General features: G+C 35.4%; 1 protein-coding gene across 1 annotated transcript in view; it reads left to right on the forward strand.

Moving 5' to 3' along the window:
- DIAPH3 (diaphanous related formin 3) overlaps positions 1-19,316 on the forward strand; it is a 234,576-nt gene extending 215,260 nt beyond the window's left edge. Inside the window, exon 29 of the mRNA XM_032208227.1 lies at positions 17,976-19,316. Coding sequence (XP_032064118.1) covers positions 17,976-18,235 — 260 coding nt within the window. The 3' untranslated portion in view covers positions 18,236-19,316. The remainder of the gene's footprint in view (positions 1-17,975) is intronic.
- The last annotated feature ends 6,695 nt before the right edge of the window (positions 19,317-26,011 follow it).

The raw sequence follows: 26,011 nt of genomic DNA on the forward strand, positions 1-26,011 counted from the left end.
ATGGCCAGTGGTAATAGTTGATCGTTAAAGAATTGAAGATCCTTCATAAACAGTAACATTCACAGCGGGGTGTGTTTTGTATTTCTCTGGAGGGTTATATTCCACAAGAAAGTACCTAATGTCTTTAACTATAATATAACACTGGACACTAGACATTTCCAAATGCCTGTTTGTAGAAGGTGTACTAGTGCATATCTTTTTAATTGCTTCTGTCTATTAGAGTATTCCTTATAGTCTTAGATAAGGACACTTTCTCTCCTACTACGTGATTTCTTTTGTTAGAAAACTGGCTGCTGATGAATCATGATGAGTCCTGCTACAACTGAATGTTTCTCTGTAGGAAAAAAAAAAAAAAAGGTAATATATGTATATATGTAAAATATGCACTACTGTACATATTTAAGTTCCAAATTATCAAATACGGGATATTAAACACTGAAGACCTAATTTTCAAATGAGGACAAATATGATATTTCCTATTTGTGGGAGTAAAACCTGTTAGTGAAGTAAATAGTTACAAAGATAAAAGTACAATTTCCTTCAAATCGTGAGGATGAAGTATGAGCTTATCTTCAATCAGCTGTTGTATTTCATGGTTATTTTTTGAAATATGATGACAATTGTTCAATGAGAAACATCTTACATGACAGCTTCAGCAACTAATAAAAAATTAAATTTTGTCAAAGAAAGTTAATGGCTTTTTCCACCTAGTGAGTGTATTTTCTTTGATAACCCATTTGTAATTATAGTTTCTAACCTTCAAATATTTACATTTCAGTGAAATCACAGTTTCAGAAATGGTGATTTCACATTAATGAACTTTCTGTTTTACCCTGTAATAGCATTTTTTGACATTTTATTTATGTTGTAATATCAAGAAACTGTACTTATATTTTTGAGAATGAAAAACTGAATTGATGCTATATCTGGATTTATATTATTTCAACCTTATTAAAAAAACTCTCATGCTTTGGTAATGATAAAGGACATTTAATTAGGCTTAATGAAAAGCAATATAAACCATCCATTTTAAAATATACAGCAGCATCATAATCATGTCGTTTCTTCATTACTCTTTTCTACAACGCTTTTTCTAACCTAGGAGATAGAGGTGATTGGGTGCTTTCTTAAACTGGTCCCAACATCCTTCTGTGTTTTACCTTGCTATTGGATTTCATCTCTGTCAGTCAAGTAAGACTGAACAAAACTTAAAAGCTGTTCTGAGCGCTAGATTTCTGTAATCATAAATTTGGATATCTTGCATTTCCCTATCCTTCCTTTCATGATAGGCAATCAGGTGATCTTCCAAAATCCCGTTATCCATGATAACATTTATGATAATTCTTTCCAAAATACTATGCCATCTAATGCCTATTTGTATGTAGACAATGCTCTATATAATTACATTTAATTATTAACTTTATCTCACTTTTTGTTTCCTCGTTTTATTTAACTATCTTAATGATATGTTTTAAAAAAAAAAAAAAAAAAAAAAAAAAGTCTTAAACAGTTTAAAATCAAGTGAAACCACAAATGAAAACAGTCAGTTGAAACTAGCACTGGTGAAGGTCCCAGGGTTCGAATGTAACATGCTCTCATTAACACCCAATAGGATTGCACTTGAAACTAGTCTGTTATTACTGCACTAATGCCAGCACAGTCTTTTCCTAATTGTGTTCACGTCATCCTTAAAGTAGCCAAGAATTAATTTTCCTTTGATAATAGCAGAAATGTCTTCCCCTGGCAGGTGAGGTCATTTCTCTTAGTCCAAGATGTACCGGTCTTGCTGGCTGGGAAGTGCCTCCTCGACAGCCAGCCAGCTATCCATAACTCTAGGCTCAGTGCTGTCTGTCTACCATCTACTCCATTTAACTTAATCAGCTCACTTCTCTGTCTGACTTGCACCACTTGTGTTAAAAATAAAAAAATAAAAATAATTTAAAAAAAAAAAAAAAAAACAACAAAAAAAACATTTTTTAAGTTTCCAACCCAGGCAGATTTCAAGACCAATAAAGCAGGTAAAAAAATTTCATGGTCTAATGGAGGCATCAAAGTTCATGGAATCTGATTTGCCTGTTGTAACCATCTTTTTAAAACTAATCTAAGCTGGGCTCTCTCTTTAATCACAAGAAGGCAACAGATATCTAAAGTATGTGCTTTTAATTGTAAGGCAATCTGAAGATTGCCTTTTTCCCTTGACTAGTCCCTTGACAGTGCAATCTCTTTGCCATTATTGTCCTGCAGAGTCAGGCATAATGATTCTGCACAGAGGCTACAATATTCTACAACCATTTCACCACAGTGGAGTACAGCACTAGTGGATGCATAGGATCTGTAGACAACATCCCACGCTTTGTGTTGCACTTGAAAATTGCATAGCTTGTACAGCACTAAACAGCCTCAGCCACCTACAAATGGCTTATGTGCTTCCCTATAAAAATATATATCTCAAAAATTTGAAATGTATTTCAGTGGGATCTCTTTTCTGTACCGCAGTCATTCCTACCTTTATGGAATGCTGTGGAGCTGTGTGTAATCTGATAAGGGAAATTACATTTTATTTTAGTTTGATGGACAGAAGTAACTCAGGTTTGTTTCTGAACAGAAAATGGAAGACTTCCAAATATAATATGGATGTCTATTCAACAATAGTGAAAAGTGAGCAAGATGTATGTCCAGAGATGAATAAAAATGGAGGTCTAAGTAACTTTATATATTTATTTCATATGTAAAATAGCTTTCTGTTTTACTACTACTGTTATTATTATTGTTCTTAAAGGTTTTCCCATGTTGGAACTTGAATGCTTTTCTTTGCTAATGCTTTAGCTTTATGTTTTTTTGCAATAATTCAAATTTAATATATTTATTATGTTTACAAGTGAGAGGCAAATGTTCTTTAATATATGCATAAAGTATGATGATAAGATCCAATGAAAGTGTTTTGTTTACTGTGTATTTTGAATGGCAATGAGACTATATGGATTAAAGTAATGTTGAATAACAGGTGCTGCTATAGTTTTTATCACTGCATACTATTTTTAAATTTATTTTCTTAACTTGCTACATACTCTAGTAAGCACTGTTACAGGATTTATTTATTTACTTATTTATTTTTGAGAAGGAGCATTTTAAAAACTCTCATGGGTCTTAATTCATTTTTCTTTTAATTCTTTCATCTACTAATCTAGTAATCTTAGGTAACACAAATTCAAACACATAGGGCTGAGCAATATCTAAAAATCAGAGTTGCCTTGCCATACAAAGCATCATATTTCTATCTCCATCCCTAAAAACTAAAATCAAACACTGGCTATGAGGTTCTTAAGTTCCAATGTACAATACTGGAATGTATAAATTTTGCATAGCCAGGACTAAATCTAAGTCAGCTTCAGTTTAAAGCAGTGATGATTTTCATGTGAGGGGTAGGATTCCATATACCAGTACAGAAATAGAAGTCATTTATGTTATAGGCTGATTTTTAAATTCTGAGTTTGTTTCAAGCTTGTCAGAAACTTGTGAAGCTACACAAAAGTATCACAAATCTGTAATGCAGAGGAACCTAAATAACTGTAAGATATAACCTTAATAACTGTAAGATATTCTCTAAATATGCCTATTTAGAGAAAAGGTGGTGAACAGAAAGGATTTTAAGAGAAGGAAAAATATGTGTTAACTAATGGCTGAGTGGCATACTTAATAATGACTACTTTCATATCTGCAGTTCTTGTCAGTGTAATATACACAGAGTTCCTTTGTTCACATCCAAACTATTCTCTGTAGCAAATGTAATACAATTTATTTCAGTTCTATTCTGTATGCATCAAGAAGAAACTTTGTGAAATTCTATAGCTTGTGTTAAATAGGTGGTGAGATTGTGCCTGTAATGTTCTATATGGTCCTAAAATCACCGAGAGCAGAACATGGGGTCTCTACAATCTGCTGTCACTGCATAGGCTAGACAGGCCACCTTTTATGCAGACTTTTATGCAATCAAAAGCTGGAACTTTCCAGACACAGAACTTGTAACCCTTAAAAATAGTATCTGGTGACTCTGTTACTATTAGTTGCCTGGAGAGCAGGCATTCACATATGAGTTAGCTGCCATAAACTGTCTTTACCTGTTTCAGATATCTACATTAAGGTGAAATGAAGCGCACTTCAGAAGTGCTTGTTTCTCCTCATTGACTGTGAAGGGAGCCTGAGGCAACTAGCACAAATTTGTTTAGTCCAGTGAGTCTCACATGGAGGTCACCGGCCTTTGATGAGGCACAAGGACACAGAGGACTAAGCATGCTGCATTATTTCAAATAATTTTATACAGTACTGAACAAAGGAGCTGGTTTTGCTTCTGTAATTGCAATGCACTTACACAAATGTAATTGAACTTTTGTTCTAAGGTGTATACTCTTAGACAGTAGAAGATTTAAATATACACATACATTTACACTTAAACAGCTTATTGAAACTGTCCCAAGTTATGGAAAAACTCTATGTGGTTTGCTGCTCAGAAGCAGCAAACATTTTTAAGTGAAGACATCAGACAACTTGTAGCTTATACTAGCTGAATTCTTAGAGGTTGAGGATATTCTCCCCCACCCCCAATAGTATTCCTCAGTTAGGATGTAATATATAAATATCTAGCCAAATTTTTTACAAATGTCTTCAGAGTCTGCTGAATTGTTATTCTTCAATGGTGCTGGCTGATGTTGAGAACATAGATTTGTGCATGGTGTTATCTTACTACCCAAAACTAAAAATTACAATTAAAAATTACAATTAAGAATTTGTTCTATAGTATGTTACTTTGAAATGAGCAAATATGTGCTTGAGCTTTGCATTTTAATAGATTTTACCTAGACAGTTAGCTGCTGAACATTTGGTTATGTTTCAGTAGCATTTGTTTTCCTTCATAGCATTTAAAGCTATTTGGGTATAACATTACCCTATTGAAATGAATGCTAAAATGAGGATTCTAGGAAAGATTTGGAAATATAACTCTAACGTATTTAGCATGACTGAGTAACTTAATTGATGAGCTGGCAATGTGTTTACAGAACATATTCATTCTAGAAAAAAATGTCATTATGACAATTTCAATTATTACATGCAGTGTGTTTCCTAAGAAGAATTTCTAGCTTTCCTTTAGCATACGATGGGAGAAAAAGAATTTTCTCTTTTAGAAATGCAATGGTTATATATGACATGAGGGTAACCTATGGACATCCTGATCTACATGAAAATTTAGTGGGGGGAAAAAAAAAAAAAAGAATAATGGCAGGGCAGGAGGGGAGTCAGGAAATTTCTGAATTTATTCTCCTGAGCAATCAAGTGGTTTCCATCAAAGATGAGCTTGCTGCCAGAGCCAGCTTGTTTTGTAGTTTTTGTCTACGCTAAATAGATGTGTATAATCTCTATAGTTGCAAAGTGGTAACTTTTCAGTGGTTACAGACATTTGTCAAAGCACACCCAAAAAGCAGGATGAAGAGCACAGACAGTGCGAAGATTGTGTAGTTATTAAGACTGCCAATGGCTACTTTAAGGCACTTCAAGTTTCTGCACATTTGCATTTCAGAAGGAAATGTAGGATGCATTGCTGGGGAGTCATGGGTTATGTACTTGGAGCTGAAGTATAAACTTTTCAAGGGTGTATGCCAATATAAACTGATACACCAAACAACCGAACAAAAGCTAAGACATGGAAATGTGTTAAGCAAATATCAGAACTGTGAACATCTATCCTGAAAGTCGTAAAAGTCTTAAAACTGGCATGTGAAAAGCTTTCATCAAATTTAGATATACAATGGCAACCAAGTAAGTACAGATCTGTTACAATATCAACAGTTGTACTGGGTCTGGCTGGGCTTGAATTAACTTTCATCCTGGCAACCCATATGGTGCTTTGCTTTGTGTTCCCAACAGAACGCTGTTGATAACACACCAATGTTTTGGCTGTTGCTGAATAGCCTCAAGGCTTTCTCTCTCCCACCCCCAAAGAAAGCAGGCGAGTAGCCTTGCACACAGCAAGTAGGCAAGAGGTTGGCAGGGGCTGTAGCTGGGGCAGCTGACCCAAGCTGAATGAAGAGATACTCCATACATAAAACATCACGATCAGCAGGAAAAACTCAGGGAAAGGAGGAGGAAGGAGGAAATATTTGTGGTTATGGTGTTTGTCTTCCCAAGCAAGCGTTAGGCGTGCTGAGCCCCTGCTTTCCTGGATGTGGCTGGACGTCTGCCTCCAGATGAGAAGTAGTGTGTGAATTTCTTGTTTTGCTTTCGCACGCAGCTTTTGCTACCTGTATTAAACTCTCGTTAACTTGATCTATACTAGCCTTCTCTCTCCTTCTATTTTCTTCTCATCCCAAGGGAGAGGGGAATAACCAAGAGGCTGGGTTTTTGTTTGGCTGTTGGCCAGGGTCAATGCACCACAACAGTAATTCTTTTTAACACATGATGTTACAATCTTAAACATGTTTTGAAAGGATTACATTTTTTTCCTACTTCCTTCAGAAAGTCAATTCACAGGTTTTATGATTTAATGTGTCATAGCATGAAAAATATTTAGTTAAATGCTCAAAGTAACTGAGGAAAGGAAACCATTAATGCTAATTCAGATAAACTTCAGTGGTCTTTGCTGTAATCTGTTGTCCTCTGAATTTTCACTGTTCAAGCATTTACATTTAACATGAGAAAGCGTTTGACCGTGCACGCTACAGAGAAGTAAGTTAAGCATGTATTTTTCTCTTTCTGACTGAGTGAACTTGTATATTATTATTTTAATTACCCTTCAGGCAATTTTCTGATGTGTGGTTGTGTGCAGGTCAGTGTTCTGCGAGTCCTTCAACATGACAGTTCATAGAATAATTATCCTGTCATCACACCTTGATTCATTGTTACGTAGTTTCTTGGGCTTTTTCTCTTACTCACATTTGCTTAGCAACCAGATCACACAGCTCTGATACTTATTATTCAAGTAATCACCCACCCCAGCACATAGATGCATCAATTAAAGCTTTACAATGAAGTATATTGTTCTGTGTAGAATCCTCAGGTGTCAGGAATTAAAAATTGATTTTAAATGGTACAGACCTTCTTCAAATGGATAATCTGGGTTTATATTAAACAAACAAGCCTACTAACATTCTAAACAAAGAAAGCAAGAGGTCACAATCGATAGGAAATTGATGATAAAATTATATTTTGTTCTTAAAATGCATGGTCTTTTATAGAGATTTATCAATATAAATGCAGCACTGAAATGTCTGAGTGCTGAACATCTATATTAGATATGTTTTTTCAGATGCAAATCAATTTTGTATCTGCTTTATTGACTCTTACATATATTCTTTGTAAACATTCTCTAGCTAATTTTCAGATTTGGGTAAATTTCACAGCAAATTATTATTAGAATGTGACTTGAGTACCGAGAAGCTGTCAAGATGGTTCACTGATTTAATGTTGGCATCCTGCAGCTTTGACTGTAATCAGCAGATGCTCTGGCATTACCATAAATGTTTTCTTAACCATCTCTGTCAAAAAAGAGATTTTTACTGTTTGGAGTCTGATTAAATTCAGTTTGGCTTCTTTTGCATAATTAATATACCATGATGATCTCTAACCTTTTGTTTTTAATATCACCTTTTGAGCGAGACACAATTGCAAGGCTGCTTTGTAAGTCAGAACAGACAAAGGAATACCAAGTCTATATGTAAATTTATATTTTTTTTCAGTGTCTTAGGAGGTCTTGCAGCTTTCTGCCTTGATTTCTCAATTTCTCAGTGAATGTAAAGGGATTATTTTTTCAGTTTCTCTCTCTCTTTTTTTTTTTTTTTTTCCACTCTATCTACATGAAGATTTTCTAAATGAGAGAGAGGTTTCTGGCAAACCAAAAATGTTTTATGTCTTAAATTTCTTAAAAGTCAAATTTTTACATAGGGAAGTGTAATTGTTACAATATGGGACATTAAGTATGTTCATCAAGTGAAAAATGCATACCATTGATGATGTTAAACACAGCGTTTTGAATTTGCCTGGATTGGATTAATTACCTATGACATTGTGTCTAGAACTTGCTTCAGATCATAATTCAGTGATACTGAGACAAGTGAGTAGAAGCCATCTTTAAAGAGTAATTCCTTATTTAGATTCTGTTGAAATCCTAGTTATTTTCAAAGTGATTTCTTGCACTTGCAAAGTACATCAAACACACCTATGGCTGGATCATGTGCAGAGTGGATTTATTTTATATCCCATCTCCCTCCATACATGAGCAAGGCCAAGTTACAGTCCACCCAAGGGAGGAAATTATTAGGTGAAAATACACAGCATTAATTAGCTTCGTACAAAAAGAGAGAGAATTGTGAAGGAGTTTATATACAACCTTGAAGAAGGAGCAAAGGATGAATTACTTTTCTGTGTGTTTATTTCATAATATTTAGTTTTGTGTGAGGCTCTTCTTAAAAATGTACCATTTCTTGCTACATGGTTTCAGTCTCCGTGATAGCATGCTTTCGACTTACATTTTTCTGCAGCATTTTGACAAAGAAGGAACCATAATAATAATTATTATTGAACAGTGACAGTCACATGGACTAAGATGATTCAGCTTCATCCTATCTCCAGTGTGTTCATGAAGGCAGTCTTGGTTGTTAAGTGTACACGGGTCAAACCGCACAATCAGGTCTTTGCTTCTGTCCTGTTAAGTGAAGAGCCTGGGAGCCAAATGCTATTCTTGCAATCTTTGGGATAATAGTGGATGACAGAGAAGTGCAACAGGTGATAAAAGACCTTCTTTCCCAACAGTTTGACCTGACATTACAGAATACTTGTGCTTTACCTTCAGTATTTCAACCTACCAATACTCTGATTGCTGATATAAACCTGGAAATGGAAATTTGGGCTAAAACTGTTACTATCAGAAACAGCATAAAAACTGGCTAAGTGGATGAGCTTAGAGTTCAGTGTGAAATTCTAAAGGCAATTTATGTACTAGACATAGTTACATAGTTTTTGTAGAACATTTATTCTAAAATTGTAAACACTTGACAGAAGCAACGACGTGATTTAGAACTGCAGTGCATGGAATCTCATCAATATCATTCCATTCTTTAGGACTTGCTGCTTTGTTGCTTGGGTTTGTCTAGTTTTTATTTTTCAGAAGAATGAGGCTCCCTACTGTTGTTATTTTTTGTTGTTTATGGTGTGTGTGTTGGGGGGAAGGCACAACAATTGGTAAAAGAAAGCCACTATTTGTGTGTTTCTTTTCCATTTTGGTTATTTTCATCAGCATGTTATTTATCATTACCCACTGCAGCTGCCTGTAGCTTTCCTTTGATGGCAGCAGTCTTTATGCATATTCCTTAAATTCTTTATCAAAGTGTACCTTGAAAGCAGTATTCATCTATAGGTAGATACTATGCAGAATATTTTGGAGACTAAATGCATCTCCTGCTCAAAGACATCAGTTTAGTATGTGGGATCTACATAAATTAACTTCAGCTGAACAGAGTATAACTTGAGACTACAGAACTCTATGTATTTTGTCACAAACCACCTATTTATAGTCATGATTTTTTACTCTATTAACTCTAAAAAGGATTTGAAATGGCAAGCTACAATATGCTTGTGTACAAAGTAAAAAGCCAAGTAATAAAACCACATTTCAGAAATGTAAAATAGTCCAAATATGTTAACTGCCATATTTTATCATAGATCATTATAATTTGCCAATCGCTTCCTGTTCTGAAGAAAAGAAAAAGGTGATGTTTATTCTATTTGTACATTGGGAGAAATCCCATAAACACCTAACTTGCATAACATTTCCATCCACCGAAAAGCCCACTGTCATTGGTTGTGCCTCATCCATACAGATAGGATCAAAATTTATCTTTTTACACCCCTAATCTCAACATAGATAAGATTAATTTGTATTTATTAACAGTACAGTCGTGCCAAATTATTTATCCTTTAATTAAGAGACCCATTTAGGTTTTTAAGGATGATTCAAACCATTAGCTGTAGGAATCAATAGCGACCATAAGTAGGTTTCCAATTTGGAAGTTTCTGTTTTGCAGTTTCTAAGAACTTCACAATATACCTTGATTTATGGAAAGATGCATATGAGAACAAGACACAGAAGATAAAATGGAATGCAGACTGAAATAGGGAGGAAGCTAAACACATAAGTCTGAATTAGCCATCAGACATCCTCAGAGGTTTCTTCCCTCACATGAAAAGCTTGGATGAATTTTGTCAGTAGTTTGATGCACAGTTTTGTTCTCTTTTCATCTTGACAGGCACTCTAGACTTTCATTTAAATCCCAGTAACTTAAAGTTGCATTTCTTGTAATGAAAGTCATTGCCATATTAGAGGTGAGAGTGTGTTAAAAAGAGAAAGTGGTCCCATCTCTACACAAATGTAAGGTACAGTTGGAAAAACAGGGAAAAGATCTAATGGAGTGATCAACAGGAGCGTAGAGTAGTCTTTGAGAAGATGTAGGTAGGGGATTAAAAGATGTAGGTAGGCAAGGGATTAAAAGAATTTTGAAAGGCTTTGCTGTCGGGCCAGGTAAAAGGGAGCTGGTCCAGCACAGTTCGTTTCTTCACAAATTAGTTTGCTCACAGTTTATAATTGATTAGCTTTGAAATTTAGTTTCTATAAATCCTCTATCGTAGTCTCACTTAGTTCTGACATATTCTCTTCTTGCCTGTGAAATGACAAAAAATATTTGGTGTTTCTGAAAACTTAGCGAATCTCATCTTAAATTAAAGTATTGATTAGTGTTTATTCCTTGCATTTCACGCTTCTTAATAAAACACTTGAACAGCAGTACCAATTAAATGCACGTTTTTATTTTTATTTAGTCTTCTAAATTTCAGTAACACTTTTCCATGCCTTTTCTGCTTTGGATTAGTCAAGTTGTGAGCATGAAATATAAAGGTGTAAGTAATTACTTATCAAACAAAGATCATCTTAGTACAGCTAACACTTTTTAGGTGCTGGGGCTGCAGGGTATAACTGAAATAAGTTGTAAGAACACATAGTGCTCCTTTAATATGTTGGGGACATTCTCCAATCCTACCCTTGTCAGTCACTGAAACTGTAGAAAAAAATATGAAACTAATAAAAAGTGACAATAAAATATATTTAAAGTATTTTCCATTATACTCTCCAGCAAGGAGATATCCCATTTTTTATGAGTCATGTTACGTGATAGGCATGGACCTTCTAGCTATAGCAGTCTTTCTTATTACATCCAGTTCTGCTTCTGGGTGGTAAGGTAGGCTTTTAAGAAAGAGAATTAGGTGTTGTGATGTTCTGTCTTCTAATGCCAATGCCAAGGGCTGGGAATGGGTTTCAGGGGGTAAGCTCTGGGCTGTATAAATTACATTAATGAAAGATAGGTGCCTGAAAAAAAAAAGGCTCACATGTGTCCTGTACCTTAAGCTCTAACAGAAATGTGAGGGGAGTGGGAGAGAGGGCAATGCGGGAAATGAGACCCTCATTTCCGACTTGAGAAGAAAACAAGAAAACGATTTTTGTGTTGTTCTTTCTAACAGTAAAAAGCCAAGAGTTTGGAGTCACACTTTGAAAAGTGAAGGGGTCCTTCCTTCCTTCCTTCCTTCCTTCCTTCCTTCCTTCCTTCCTTCCTTCCTTCCTTCCTTCCTTCCTTCCTTCCTTCCTTCCTTCCTTCCTTCCTTCCTTCCTTCCTTCCTTCCTCCTTCCCTCCTTCCCTCCTTCCTTCCTTCCCTCCTTCCTTCCCTCCTTCCCTGTCTCTCTCTTTGTAATTGGGAAATTAAAATAGGTAATGCTAGAAGACAGATAGAGTCCTCTTATCTCCAAGCTATTGTGGGTTGGCCTTGGGTGGCAGCCAAACCCCCAGCCAGCCACTTGTTTGGTGCTCAAGCCCCCAGCAGGACAGGGCTGGAAAATAGGAAGAGCAGGACCAAGAAAGGTCACGGGTCGAGTTAAGGTTCCATGTGGTCCCTTACGGGAGGCAACGAACAGCACAAGGGGCTGCTGGATCCAGCCCTGCCCCACAGCAGGGCCCTTGGAGCCAGCTGGAACCAGCCCTGTCTGCCACGGGGCAGCCCCGGCCTCACCTCACAGAGGAGCCCTGCATCTCCCCAAATACTTTGACCAACATCTGGATGGCAGCACCAGGATGCCAACATCCAATATAGCTGTCCCTGTTAGAGGTGAAGCTAGCTCCATCTTGTCCTGAACTTGAAAACAGAGGTCCTCAAAATGCCTGCCAGCTGTGGTTGTATTCAGCCTTTCAAAATTAAGTCTGTCTCAGTAGTAAATCTTAGCCAGCTGAAACATAAGCCATTATTGCCTAGTTTACCTCAGAAAAAGTAGTTCATATTTGAAAACTGTTTTGCTGTTTTCCTCTACAGCAATGCACCAATGGATCGTTAATACTTTATGGGTGGTTAATACTTTGGTATAGGCAAGGGAATCCATCATGGATACCTCCAGACTAACTTTTCAAGGCTTTGTCTTTATTTAGCTAGAACATACAGGGATGATGGGAGCATACATCAATCTCCTTGCAAAGCCCATTTTATGTGACCATGCTCTAAATACATAAGATTTCATTGGCACATGCATGATGGTGCAGTCAGTATAATTCGTGGAAGATGGATGGGACTTCCAGACTGAGGCTGGACTGCTGAAAATATTCAGGCTTATGGGAGTGCTGTACAGTTGCATCCAAAATCAGCATATCGTGCTACTCTCTGGGGCATGTCCCCAGAATATCTTCTAGCAAAAGCAAGTCATGACTCATAATGTAAGAAATAATTTGCGTTGGTGGTAAGGTTGGTGCGTAAGTGTTGGCTGAAGAAAACCTATCAGCACAGACATAGCTTCAGGAGTACAATGTGGCATGTGAAGCACAAGCCAAACAGATAGGAAGTAAGTCCACTGGGTCTTTGAGCAATTTCCCTGTTAACTTGGTAAAAGATGTAATGAGTCTGTAACGGCAATTGTTCTTTCCTATATTATGATTTCATCATGCCCCACATTGAGATGTATGACTGTAATACAAGCTTATCATGCCATGTAATGTCGTTCTCCTTATTGTATTTACAAATTTATTTTTCAATCAGTGTACAAGTATTTACATAAAAAGCAAGTTTGTCCTTAGCATTAAGACTTTTATTGAGAAACTATGCAATGAAATAAACTTTTCAAAGTACTTTTTATTTTAAATATTTATTAGTGGCTTTAAAAAAATCCATATCTCTACTTCAGTAAGTCTCTTGCAATCATTTTTTTTTCACTATTAAAGGTAATATACAACAGCATTAGGCTGGATTTTAAAATCTCCAACTGATCATATTTTGTTTCCCCAGGTTCACAGCAGGCAGGTCTCATATTACTGATTTCTTTTGTTCACATTACACAATTTCCTTTTTCTGAATATAAAGTATGCAGCCTTTAATAGATTATAAGCATATTATTGTAAGTCGTTCTATGCTAGGACACCATTTAAACTAAGGAAAGCTATTAAGCACAATTTTCTGTCAACTGAATTTCATGAGCATTGCTGTTAATCAAAGTAATTTTAAAAGACTTGCATCGAGATGATAGTAGTTTTTTGGCTCTAGGTTATGTGAATATGATTTTGAAATGTTTTTGATTAACAGCAATGTTCAGGAAATTCATATCTGAGAAAACTGAATTTTAATAGGTCTGAAGATGTCAAGGAACTACAATAGCATTTAAATGTCATACAATCTGAACACTGAGACTTCAGTAGTGTACAATGCAATCTCTGCCTAACCCATGCCTGGAAGCGTTTAGTAGTGGTAAAGTCAAAACTATTATGGGTAAATGTTTTCTCACTCCAGCCTTTAGAAGCCTTAACTCTGAAATCAAAGGTTTTGTTTCTTTTATCTTCATCTGCACAGTGATTGTTACAATACAGGTGAATGACAGTTTTTGATTGCTAAGAGTGACCAAACATTAGAAACAGTCTTAACGGATGCCAACTACGTCCAATGTGTACAGAAAATTAATAAATTCTGTCTTTATCCAGTGATTTTTAATGTCTGCTTTCTTTTTTGTCTTGCTGCTGCATGAAGGTACACCTCGCTACAGTAGGTGGACAAGTAGTGCATCTCCAGCAATGTAAGCTTTCTTATTAACAAGACTTCACCTAGAAGTGCCTCTCCATAAGCAGTTTTCTTTTAACTGTATATAACGTTATTCTTTTCGGTTAACGTTGTATTTGAACCAAGATATATGATGTGTGAATGTATTTATTTTATTCTGTGAGTTGATTCAAATATAGTTTCAAAATATAGTTTCAAATATAGTTTTTGTTCCAAATAAAAGCAAAAGCTAATAAATGTCCATAGTGTAATGGTTCAAAGTAGTTTAGAAAAAGTCTGTTATTTCTGCCTGGTTTATGGATCTTCTGGGGGTACCCTTGTTATAGAAAGGAAAGTATTAAAATGGTGGCCCAATGTGACTAAGCCATTTCCTTGCTGTTGCAGACAGACATATAAAAAGTATTCTCTTAAGAAACAGATCGAATTGCTCCTTATAACTGGTTATATTTTTTTGCTCTCACTTTATTATATGTGCATTCCAGAACTTCCTTAGTCTGATGGTTCAAAATATTCAGGTCTCTAACAGAAATATTGTAATAGTTATTTGTTTTTGTGCTCACTTTATCAGTTAAGTTTGTTTTGGGGGCCTTTCCTGAAAGTAATAGCAATATTCTTCCTAGCCTTTATCACACTAAAGTAAACAAGCTCTTCTACTGTCCCGATCCAGGTTACATGTTTGAACATGTTTACATGCAGATCGTAGCCTTATAGTTTTTAACTCACTGTCATGGTTTCAGTCACACTCCGCATGTATGGTGCATTGGCTTTTTTAAAAACCACCCATCAGTTGTAGGCTGAAAATGCACTTTTGGTTCCTGTAGTAGAGGATTTGAGGGAGCTCTGGTAGTAATCCAAAGAAATGACTTTGGAATGGATGGGATACCAAATCACTAACACATGAAAGCTTTGAGTTAGTGTGCGAAACAGTACAGAGTTTGGGTTAACACAAATTAATTCCTGTTGTATTAAAAATAAACCACTGACAGGGTAGAAAATATTATTTCTTATTAATTAGTGAGGTTTCTACTTTTCTTCTTCCTAGTATCTAACTAGTTTTAAACTCTGACTTAAATAGCAGTGATCCTTCATTCTACTACAAAAAAATACCACCAGAAACATATGTACCTCAAGTATTGCAGCAGTTCATTTTTACATGCATATTTAACAAAGTGAAAATGTAGGACTGTGAGTATATATGTTTTCTGAGACAGGCCCAGCAAAGTTCAGTGTTTCTGAATAGGAATCATAACAGGCAGTTTAATAAGTTTGGAATTGCCTACAGCCAAATCTGCTACTATGGGACATACAATAGACATAGTAATATGGACAAGCACAGGCATGGCAAAATGGCATACGAAAGACATGCAATAGGCATAGCAAAATGGACATGCATAGACATAGCATGTATATCAGTGCTATATAGAAAAACCCTCCTTGACTGAAATAACATATAGGGAAAAGATGCCACCTGATGTAGGAAGCATCAGAAATAACTTTAAGATGATACAGCTGGAGACAGAGAAAATCTTTTTCTTTTTTTTTCTTTTTTTTTGAATTGACACTAGTCCTGCAATATTTTTGTAACACAGCTTGAAACCAAAATATTCTCATTTCTTAGGAAGTGTGTTAATCACTAGAGTATCATGTATTAAGAAAATGGAAATATGATTGTTTCAATGAATTGTGGCTTCTTCACTGCACAGGAGTTACAACAAGCAACGTGAGGACTACTCACGTAAACTGGCTGGTGTTTAAAGCACTTTCCTAATGCCATTTCCTGTTGTTGCAGGACCCCTCAAATAGAAAGCAAGGACTCTGGTCTTTCAAGTTGACTCTGTTCACTAGTCTATGCCTAGAAAGTCATGATTATCAGTGACATTGTTCCAATTTTTATGGGAAAAAAAATGAAAAAAGAAAAATGTATACTGAACTTTGTTCATTCACTTATCCCCACACAAGAATTCTAGATTGTAAGCAGCAAGTTATGGAAGACATCTTTCTGCACGGTTGAATCAGAGTTTCAAAGTGGGATGAGACTGGGGATAAATCCTAATATCTAACCCGAAGCAGTTTCTTGCTTAGACTATCACAGAATCACAGAATTTCTAGGTTGGAAGAGACCTCAAGATCATCAAGTCCAACCTCTGACCTATTTGCTGTTCTAAGTCACTCTAAGGCACAGTATGAGAAACTGGGGAAAATATTGGTGGATTTTACTTTGAAGCCTCCATGCTAAATGTTCGCTTCATCTTTTATTCAGTGTAGTTCATCATACTTAGTTGATCCTTGTGCTTGACTATTTTGTGGTGAAGATTCCTCTGAGCTGCAAAGTAGTCACATCGTGGTACACAGTACACATCTGCACTTGATCTGTGATTATGAGGATTATTTTTTTTCTGCTTTAAAATGTATTGATTTTCAAAACACCAAGAGTTTTTCCCACTGCCCCTAGGTTGTCTTCAGCAGAGTGCAAACTAAAGGGCTACGATGTAGCTAGTATTTTGTATATTGACACAGGTAGCATGCATTTATCAACCTACAAATACGTGTTCAGAATCAATAAATGTAAACATTTAAATGGAATGGGATATTTAAATTATATATGTTGGGTTTATTATGTGTAATTATAAAGATGTATTCATCTCCAATCTTTGGCCTTCTGTGATTCAGAAAAACTGAAACGTATGCTGCTGCATCTTCAGGGTCAAATTATTTTTCATAGTATTAAAAAAAAATAGGTCATTCAGCTAAGTGAAGAAAATCTGTTATTATCAAATTTTAATTAACAATTGTTTATCTGATTTAGAAGATGGTAGAAAGAAGGTATTATTTTCTTCCACTTTCCAAAAGGTGATTGTACTTGTAAAATTTGCTGAGATTGTCCAAGAAAGTGTGTAAAATCCTCATCCATCACCGAGAGCCCCTGGTCAGGAAATGACAGTGCAGTAAATATCTTCAGCAGCTGCCTTTTAATGTACAAGCTGTTTTCAGTAGGAATTTTCAGCTCTCACATAAAACACACTGTCATGAGTGACTGCCTGTGCTCCAAAGTCATTACTATTGGGATGATGGAACATCTTTCAGCGAATAACCAAAAAACTTTAAATGTCATGTCAAGTTTGTTGAAGCCATTTTCAAGCCTTGTTCAAGGTTACATGAATATTGAGTATGCCTGTTTTTAAAGAGTTGGAGATCTATGAGAGAGACCTCTCAGGTGCAGGTACAGCAAACAGCCACTTGATTTGGTGTTGGGTGTGGGGAAGCAATCTGTCTGTTAATGCATGTCAACCCACCAAAGCTCCCAAATCTTAACTGAGTGCATCTCCTTGAGACAGTTAATACCAGAGATGTTTAGCAAAAAGTAGCAAGTTATGCAAATTTTTAAAATTATTTAGCTGCCTAAAATATCACAAAGGAAAGAAAAATTATTACAATGGATAAATAAATTGAAATAGATTTTTTAAACATTTTAAAATTTGATCAATTAAAAATATATAGGAAATGTAATTAACCAGATAAAAATTTGGAAGTCATTGTGAATTGCTGGGTATTCTGTTTTCTGTTTGACTTCAGTGAGAAAGAAGGCTCTTCAGGCTCTGTTCTTAATTTCATGGGGAATATGGATGCTAATCCAACAAAGTCATGTAAAGTCTGTATCATTTCCAGAGGACCAAACCTCCTGCTTTTGAAGTGATTTTTTTTTTTTTTTCTTGCCTCTTTGGCCATCATTAGTCCCTCTAATGCATCATCTGCATAGATGCAAAATTTTGTCTGGTCAAGAGGTGTTTTTTGTTACAAAGTATTGAAACTGAGTATTTTAATATTGAAATTAAGTTTGTTTGTTCTGTCTTCTACAGAGAACCAGAAAGCACAGCCAGAGAAGTCATGTTCACACCACAGTATCAGTTTAAAATCGACAAAAAGCCCAGTCAACAAAGAAGTTACTTATGACGTGGAAACAGGTTCTTCTGTGGCACGGAGCAAGACTGTTGGGAGAAAGGAAGCCTGTAATGGAGAAGGCAACAAAGAAAAGAAAACAGAGCGTATTGGGTCTCCTTCTAAGGGAGAAGCCATTCCAGAAGTAGAAGCTCTCCTGGCAAGACTGCGAGCACTATAGAGTTCACTTTATATGATTATATAAAGGATTAAATCAAAACTTAAAAACAAGCTATAAAAGTGTATCTCTTCAAGATACACTAATTTTCCATTACTGACATCACATACTTTTGAGTTTCAAACTTCCCTAGGTATTAATACTCTACTTCTAAACTTTTTGCAAGACTCCACAAAATGATACTGTAGTTTTGCTTAACTTCCAAAAGATTTTTGTTATATATTTCACCTACTGAGACCACAAAAAAATGTCAGCAGAAACAAATAATAAATTATTCCAAGACACAATCCTTTTAGTCAACAGGCTGCTGACCACATGTTTTGAGAGCTTCTCAAAATAGAAGTAGAGTATCTTTTAAATATTGTTAGATCATCATGCCTGGGAATAAGGGTCAGTAAATAACAGGAAAGGCAGTCTTATATTTTCCACTACATTTTTTATTCTGAAGAGATTTTATTATCTAAAAAGTATTATTATAGCATCATTTGCAATTATAGTAATGGGAAATGTATATCATATAAATTTCTCAGCCATGTTCTAGTTTGAGTTCATTGAAGAGTACCAAAGCTTGCTTAATTATATATGCATTTACAAAAAGGAAATCCATGGACAGTAAACAAAGAATCTATGCAAATAATATACTTTATGTGTGAATAATATATCACTTCTATTAAGTTTAGTTATAATGATTATATCAAGTTAATATATATGATTTCTATGAATGCAATGTTTTGCGGTTGTGTCCATAGTGGGCAAAAGGTCTTTCTTCACAGTAATTTACAAATGTAATTTTTTATCTTTTCACATGTGAGTGAGGTAACATGTTTCTATAAAAAGAACATATAATGGAAAAGGTTTTTACAAGTGTTTTTTCACAAACTCATTTTCCAGTAGCCCATAAAGTCTTATTTGCTGGCACAATAGGAAACTTGCACATAATTGCTTCTCTTTTATCGCACTGTCATTGTACATTCTTACATGTTCGCTATCATATTTATTAATTGCACATCATAAAGAATTGCTACCTATGTTACCAAGTAGGAAGATACTATTAGTATCTTTGCTCCATTATTTAAAGCTTCCTTATTATAAGACTGTATTAGGTATCTAATATCTTTCTACTAAATTACTCTATTTTTCTTTACAAAATGCTGAAAAATATGTCTTTCAATAAGAGTCAGTTACATGAAACCAGTGTTTCAATGCTTCAGTGCTTTTTATATCCTTGTTTAAGTTGCCTTTTTACTTTCTGCACTAAACATTAATAAAGTTAATTAGAACTCTGAAATTGGGCCTGTTTATACATACTGCATGGAGTGTTTTTCATCCATCATGGGAATCAATCTCATGTTTCTGGGGCTGTTGTAACTACCATTACACACTCTAATTACATTTCCAGCATTTGCTTAAAAAAATAGGAAGTATGAACAGAAGTCAGGGAAAGATGCAGAGAAATCCTACCAGACACTAATTTCTTCAGCTCTACTTGTAAAAAAAAAAAAAAAAAAAAAAAAAGGCAAAGCTGCCATATGAGGCTGCCTTTGGTGCCTTTTAGTGGTTGAGTAGCAACTGCTACTGTCATAATAACTAGAGCATGGGTCACACGTCCAGTCAAATGTAAGCAATCACTGTGTGTAATACAGCTATTACTAAAGTTCAGCTAAGGTCTTCTGCACCTTGTCAACTGTTTAGACTTCCTACCCTTGCTTACAGGGTACCATACAAATTACTATCTACAAAGTACAATATGCTTGACTAAATAAAATTGTTTCTCAAACACAATGAAAATGTATGTTGAAGAAAGAAAAAAAAGACTGCTGGAGGACGCTAAAATGGAAGGGCTGGAAGTGGAGAACTGCCTCTAAAATACGAACATGATGACCTACTAAGTGAAGGTGGAAGTACAGATTCATTTTCCTAAACAGTTTGAGGAAGTTTGTTCATTTGAATTAGTGGCCAGTGGAGTAGAACACAGTAAAAAACTGATGATTCAGGACACTACTGTGTGTATCAAGAAAATAAAATATATGAAACTACCTACTGAAATTTTCAGTAGACAAAGTGTTTCTAGCAGCCTAGCATCTTCTGATTTTAAAATAAATATTTACATTTAAAATTATAGATCTTAAACCACACTTTTGCACAGACTGAGAAGCTGTAAGAAATGTATTCCAGGGCTTTTAGTCCTTCTTAGATATTGTGTTTCTGAATTAATCCTTTCAAGCAGCCATCAAGTTAATTCACAGTTTCTTTTGTATAACCAGGAGAATAAAAAAGGCATACAAGTTTTCACAACCTATGCAAATATAATATGTAATTTTTCTGCTTTAGTATTTCTTTGTAACATCATGATTTGATGTATTCAGAGTTGGAGTACACAGTCCAGTTCAAGTGCACAGCAAGTCTTCTTTCTACATTTCATCTTTCTTTAACTTACCTTATAAGTAAACAAATAGGTCATTTTGAATATGAAAAATGCCTAAATTGCCTAATAAGTTCAGGTAAAAATAACTGAAAATTTTATGTCTGCATTATATTACTATGCTTTTATGTTTTTATTAAAATATAAAGCTCAGCTTCTAAATTGTATGGGGTAAATTGTTTTAATTCAATTTAAAAATTAATTCATTAATTCAATTTAAAATTTAAATCTAATTAAAATTTTAAAAAATGTGGGTAGACTTTTAATGCTGTGTGCTAGTTATTGTTAGTAAGACATTTTTAGGATGAAATCTATTGCCTGAACTGTAGGACTGGACTATATACCACTTTTCCTAGCTATTGAAGAAGGTTTCACATTCACTGAAAACCCCTCTGTTTCTGTAATTCACACCTGAAAATTAAATTCCTATAAAAAGAGCTTCCTGATATCTTCAAACATGACTGTTCAAATAAAAGCATTTGAAATAATTGTGTGAGGTACTTTCCACTGCTTGTTCTTTACTTGATCGTCACACAGAAGGCACAGAAAGCAATAGCTTTTCTTACCAGTGAAACAGTAAAGGTCTAACATGTTTTTGATACTTCACATTCATTTTGGATGACTTTGTTTCACTCAGTAAAAGAATTTTGCTTATTACATCAATTTTCAGTTTATATGCCACATTATTCATGGCAGTCGTCTAAATTCGTATTTACATAATTCTAATGTTTTGACCTTCTCAAGATATTAATGTTTGCTATCAGTCTCCTCAAGCTACTTGTAAGCAAGCTTGACATCTGGCTTATGGACCGTAGGTAATATGCTAGTCCATGTGAATGCAGAAGGAAAAAATGATGGTAGCTACTTTATTACAAAATTGCACAATGGCATCAGGAGATGGTGGCTGCCATGAGATGCAACACTGCTCTGAATTAAGCACATCATTAAAGAAGCTTGGCCTGGAACCTGAAATAATTGTAGTTACTTCTGGTTCTCTTACTTACAGCAAGGTTACTGAAAAGACCACATGTTGAAAAATACCTCAGATGCAGCTTTTATAAACAGTTTTCCTCCAACACACAATTTACCTTGCTTTACTCATCTGAAGCCACCTCATGTGACCAATCCTCAGCCTGACCCAGCCAAAATCAGACTTCCTGGACCTGAATGAGTTAATGCTGAGCAGCTTGAGGCAATACAGCCCTTTAGGCTTTTATCATAAAAGCAGAAAAAGACATTTGCTGCTAACTCTTCTTCCACATCCACTTTTAATGAACAGGAACAAATTATAATTTTCACACTAATCTTTCCAAGTCTTACAACACTTGGTAACTATAAAACAAATGGCCAAGAAGCAAGGGATGGTAAACCCTGAGCTATGGCACCTAAAACATTAATAAAAGCAGTCAGGGTCAAGTGAAAGAGATCAGTGACAACATTGTTTTCTCTGGAACAAAATTAAGCGATACTACACCAATTTCTATTTTTTTAATGTGATGTGTGGGTTTTTGCACCTGAACTAAAGCAGAAAAATAACTTCACTTGTAATTCTAAGTCTGAGGAACAGTTTCTGAGTCTAAGAAACAGTTTAGTTTATGGTAAAAAAAAAAAAAAAAAAAAAAAAAGAAAATGAAAAAGAAAAAGTCTTGTAGCTTTTATAAGTTTTCAGTCTTATATTATGCCAAGATTCCTACATGTAAGAAATTCTGAAATAACCATCTTGCATTAATTATGCAATAAATTAATCAATTTGATTTAAATTATTCTGGCACGTGAAACAAGCACGTTTTCTTCCTTTCCAAATATACTTCCTACATTGCACTATTTGTGTTTTACCTATAAGATCAGGGCTATACATTCTCATTGTAAAAGCATGCCAAAAAAGCATTCTGGCCACTGTAAACACCATTGAGGAATAAACAAGAGGTGGTCCAGATACAATTTTTCTCTCCCTTCCAGTTACAGAGATAGCCATTAAGTTTGATACATAAGCTGAGTGCATTCTAAACCTCTCTGTACTTTTATTTCCTTCAGTAATGCAGCTTTTTCTTTTTGTGATCCATGCAATGCCATACACTGAAGAATTATTAAGGGAAATATTTTTTGACAATGCACCAAAAATACACCGAGCAGATGACTTGCATGCAATGTCAGTCTCATATACCATAGAGACATAACTGTTGAAGAAAATCCAAGCAGAAGCAGATAAGGTATTTCACTCCACCAAAAGAAAATAGTTCCTTTCATCTAAATGAGCTTATTCTGCTATGGGTATTGGAATTGTATGTATTTCTGGAGGGTAATATACCTCTGTTTTTAAGGCTGTTCTATTACCCAGAAAAATAAACTATGAAAAGACGGAAGTGAGGAGACCAAGGAGGAGAGTTGATTAATGTGCTGCCTGATTTCACTTTTGGGACCTGAAATTGCATCTAGTGCAGAATGAAGGAACTGGAAAAAAATAGTCTCATCTGACATCTTTAAAGGTCATGAAGGAAATGATGGTGGGTGATCCAGAGTTGGTATGGCCACAGGTGTCTTGTCTATTTGAAGACATATATCAGAATATCCTCAGAACAGCAATGCTGTGGGGCTGCTAGTTCACAAAGCTCGCAAATGAATAAAGGAAAAGTCTGACAGAGATGAATATGAGTCCCCAAAAACCTAGGAATATTTTTGTAAATCCAAGCTTCAGACTGGCTACCATTCACTTCGATAGGTAAAGGGAAAGTGTGATGAGTCAGATGAGTCCAAATAATGGTAATATCTCCACACTGTCATTTTGGGCTGGGCTGTTCTTGGTAGCTATGGTGGCTGACATAGAGAAGGCGACACAGAAGGCAGAATGTCCTTGTAGCATTTCAGACTGTGGAGAAAGACACAAGGGCCATGGTCAACAATTTGGGTCTCATATCATGAAATCATAATAATTAAAAACAAAACAAAACAAAACAAAACAAAAAACAACAGTTCTACAGACACAAATTAAGTACAATAAAAAAAGAATGTCTTCTAAAATCTAAAGATGTCAAAATTCCAATGGAAGGTGTGCAAAGACAACTTAGGAAAAAAAAAAAAAAAAAAAACACAAATAGAAAACAGGAGAGAAAATATAGAAAGTATGTCAACCCTAATCATTTCCCTAAGCCTGATGACTCCATGCAAGCTGAGTATTCAGAAGGAGCTTTAATTCTCATTATTTAGGCATCTCTGTTATATACTGTTCAGCCTCTATCTGAAATTTTCAGTCCAAAGCAAGCCATAACATTTGCAGTCTATAACTGTTAGGAAAAAAAAAAAAAAAAAAAAAAAAAAAGACTTTTGTAAAAGCTCTGCTTAATTTGTTGCATTTTAATATGAAGATTGTTGTACATAGTTGAAAACATGCAGCGCAACAAGACTTTCCATCAAGTAAGACAGAAATGGCAATTATGCTATCTGTTGAAAGGATTTTTTTGCTAATGACTTGTATTTTCTGCTAATGGATGGGAAAGAAAAGCCGTGAAGTCCAACAAGTCACCTTGATAGTATGCAATGTAATGCAAGACCACCAATTTTGCACAGAACTTCTTCAGTAATGAATCCTGAAGCACAACCCATCAACATTTCTCATGAAAGACAGACACTGAGGTAGATGGACCACAGTCAATGATTTGAAATGAAAAATGGGATAAGAACTTTCCACCCCTTTAAAAGTGGAAACAATTATGCGATGTTATCTACAAGGTGACTGAGCAGTGCCTTAAAAATGCTTAAACAGGAGAAAAAAAAAAAAAGGAAAAAAAAAAAGATCCCACTGCATAGTTGGTGGCATCTCACCATTTTGTGCTACAACATCACGGTAAGATACCTGGAGTAATATAGAATCATAGAATCATTAAGGTTGGAAAAGACCTCCAAGGTCATTATGTCCAACCATCTCCTTGCCACCAATGTTACCCATTAAAACATGTCCCTAAGCACTATGTCTAACCTTTTCTTGAACACCCCCAGGGACGGTGATGCCACCACTTCCCTGGGCAACCTGTTCCAATGCCTGGCTACTTTCTGAGAAGAAATGTCTCCTAATTTCCAACCTAAACCTGTCTTCATATCTATCCTTGAATCAACCAACATTGTGGTGAATCAGTTGAAATAGTAACTCAAATAGTAAGATTTTTTTTTTTTCACTTGAAGTGCAACAGGTTCTGACCTGCAAACCCACAGCACAGAAACCACACTGCTGAAACCACAGGATGGCAGGGGAGAAGAGCCAGCTTTCTCCCTGCCTGCTCTGCAGGGAACATGGGGCACTCTGGTCCACAAAGAACAGAATGAGCTTGCATTAACTTCAGCTCCAAAATACAATTTTCTACTTCTTGATTACCAAATCCCCAAAGAAGGATCAGAAGTTTTTATTTTTCTCAGAAGGACTGCACTACAGTAAATCTTTCCACAAACTAATAAACAGTTTAAATTCAATAGCAGCTAGGTAGAGCATCAAAATCAGCAGGCAAGAACAAATTAAGCCCTTCCTGAGAACGGCTGTGCAGGATCATTGCTTCCCTTTCCCTTACCAATGCCTTTAATACTAAATACACAATTCTATATTAAAATAAATTTAGAATTGCTTTTAATTAGATAAAGCTAAGAAGATTCGGCTGTGCCTTTTACTAGGATGCTTTGATTAACACAGTTTCAGCACCTTGTCTCAAAGAATTAACCTGTCCCATTTTTCAGCTGAGAGCAGAAGTCCAATATATGAACACAGATGGCCAAAGTAAGGGCCTAATCCTATGAGGTCCCCTCATGTACTCAAGTACTTATCATACTCAAACTGCACAAAAACATTCAGAGCACAAGGTTACTATAGCCTTTCAGGATCATGCCCTAATGAATAAAATATACAAAGGTGACTTGAGTAAAATCCTCTCCAATGTGCTGACAAAGGTAAAATAAAATATTCCTCTTAGGACATTTTCCTGGCAGAACAACTTGACCCCTGGATGACTGGCCTTGAGAAAGGAATGGGTAATGCTCTAATGAACCAATTCATCCAACTGATTTTGGGGCAGGTTTGTTTGCCAAATGATTGGCGTGTTGCACAGGTCACCAGAAGAAAATAAAAATTGTCCATATATGCAATAGATGAAAATATCAGGTGAGTGTATAATACCTTTTTAACTTCAAGAAAATTTAAGGCAAACTGTAGCATTAATTGTTATATTTTTACTTCTAAATAATGACCATTTTCCAAGCATAGATTATTTTATTTTATTTTATTTTACAAATTTCCCTCATGCTGTACATCAGGCAGTACCCCAGAAATTCAGCTTTGTCCTTGCTTGCTGATGAAATTTTACTATTATGTGGTAATT

The sequence above is a fragment of the Aythya fuligula genome, chromosome 1, assembly GCF_009819795.1.
Source record: "Aythya fuligula isolate bAytFul2 chromosome 1, bAytFul2.pri, whole genome shotgun sequence".
Lineage (NCBI taxonomy): Eukaryota > Metazoa > Chordata > Aves > Anseriformes > Anatidae > Aythya > Aythya fuligula.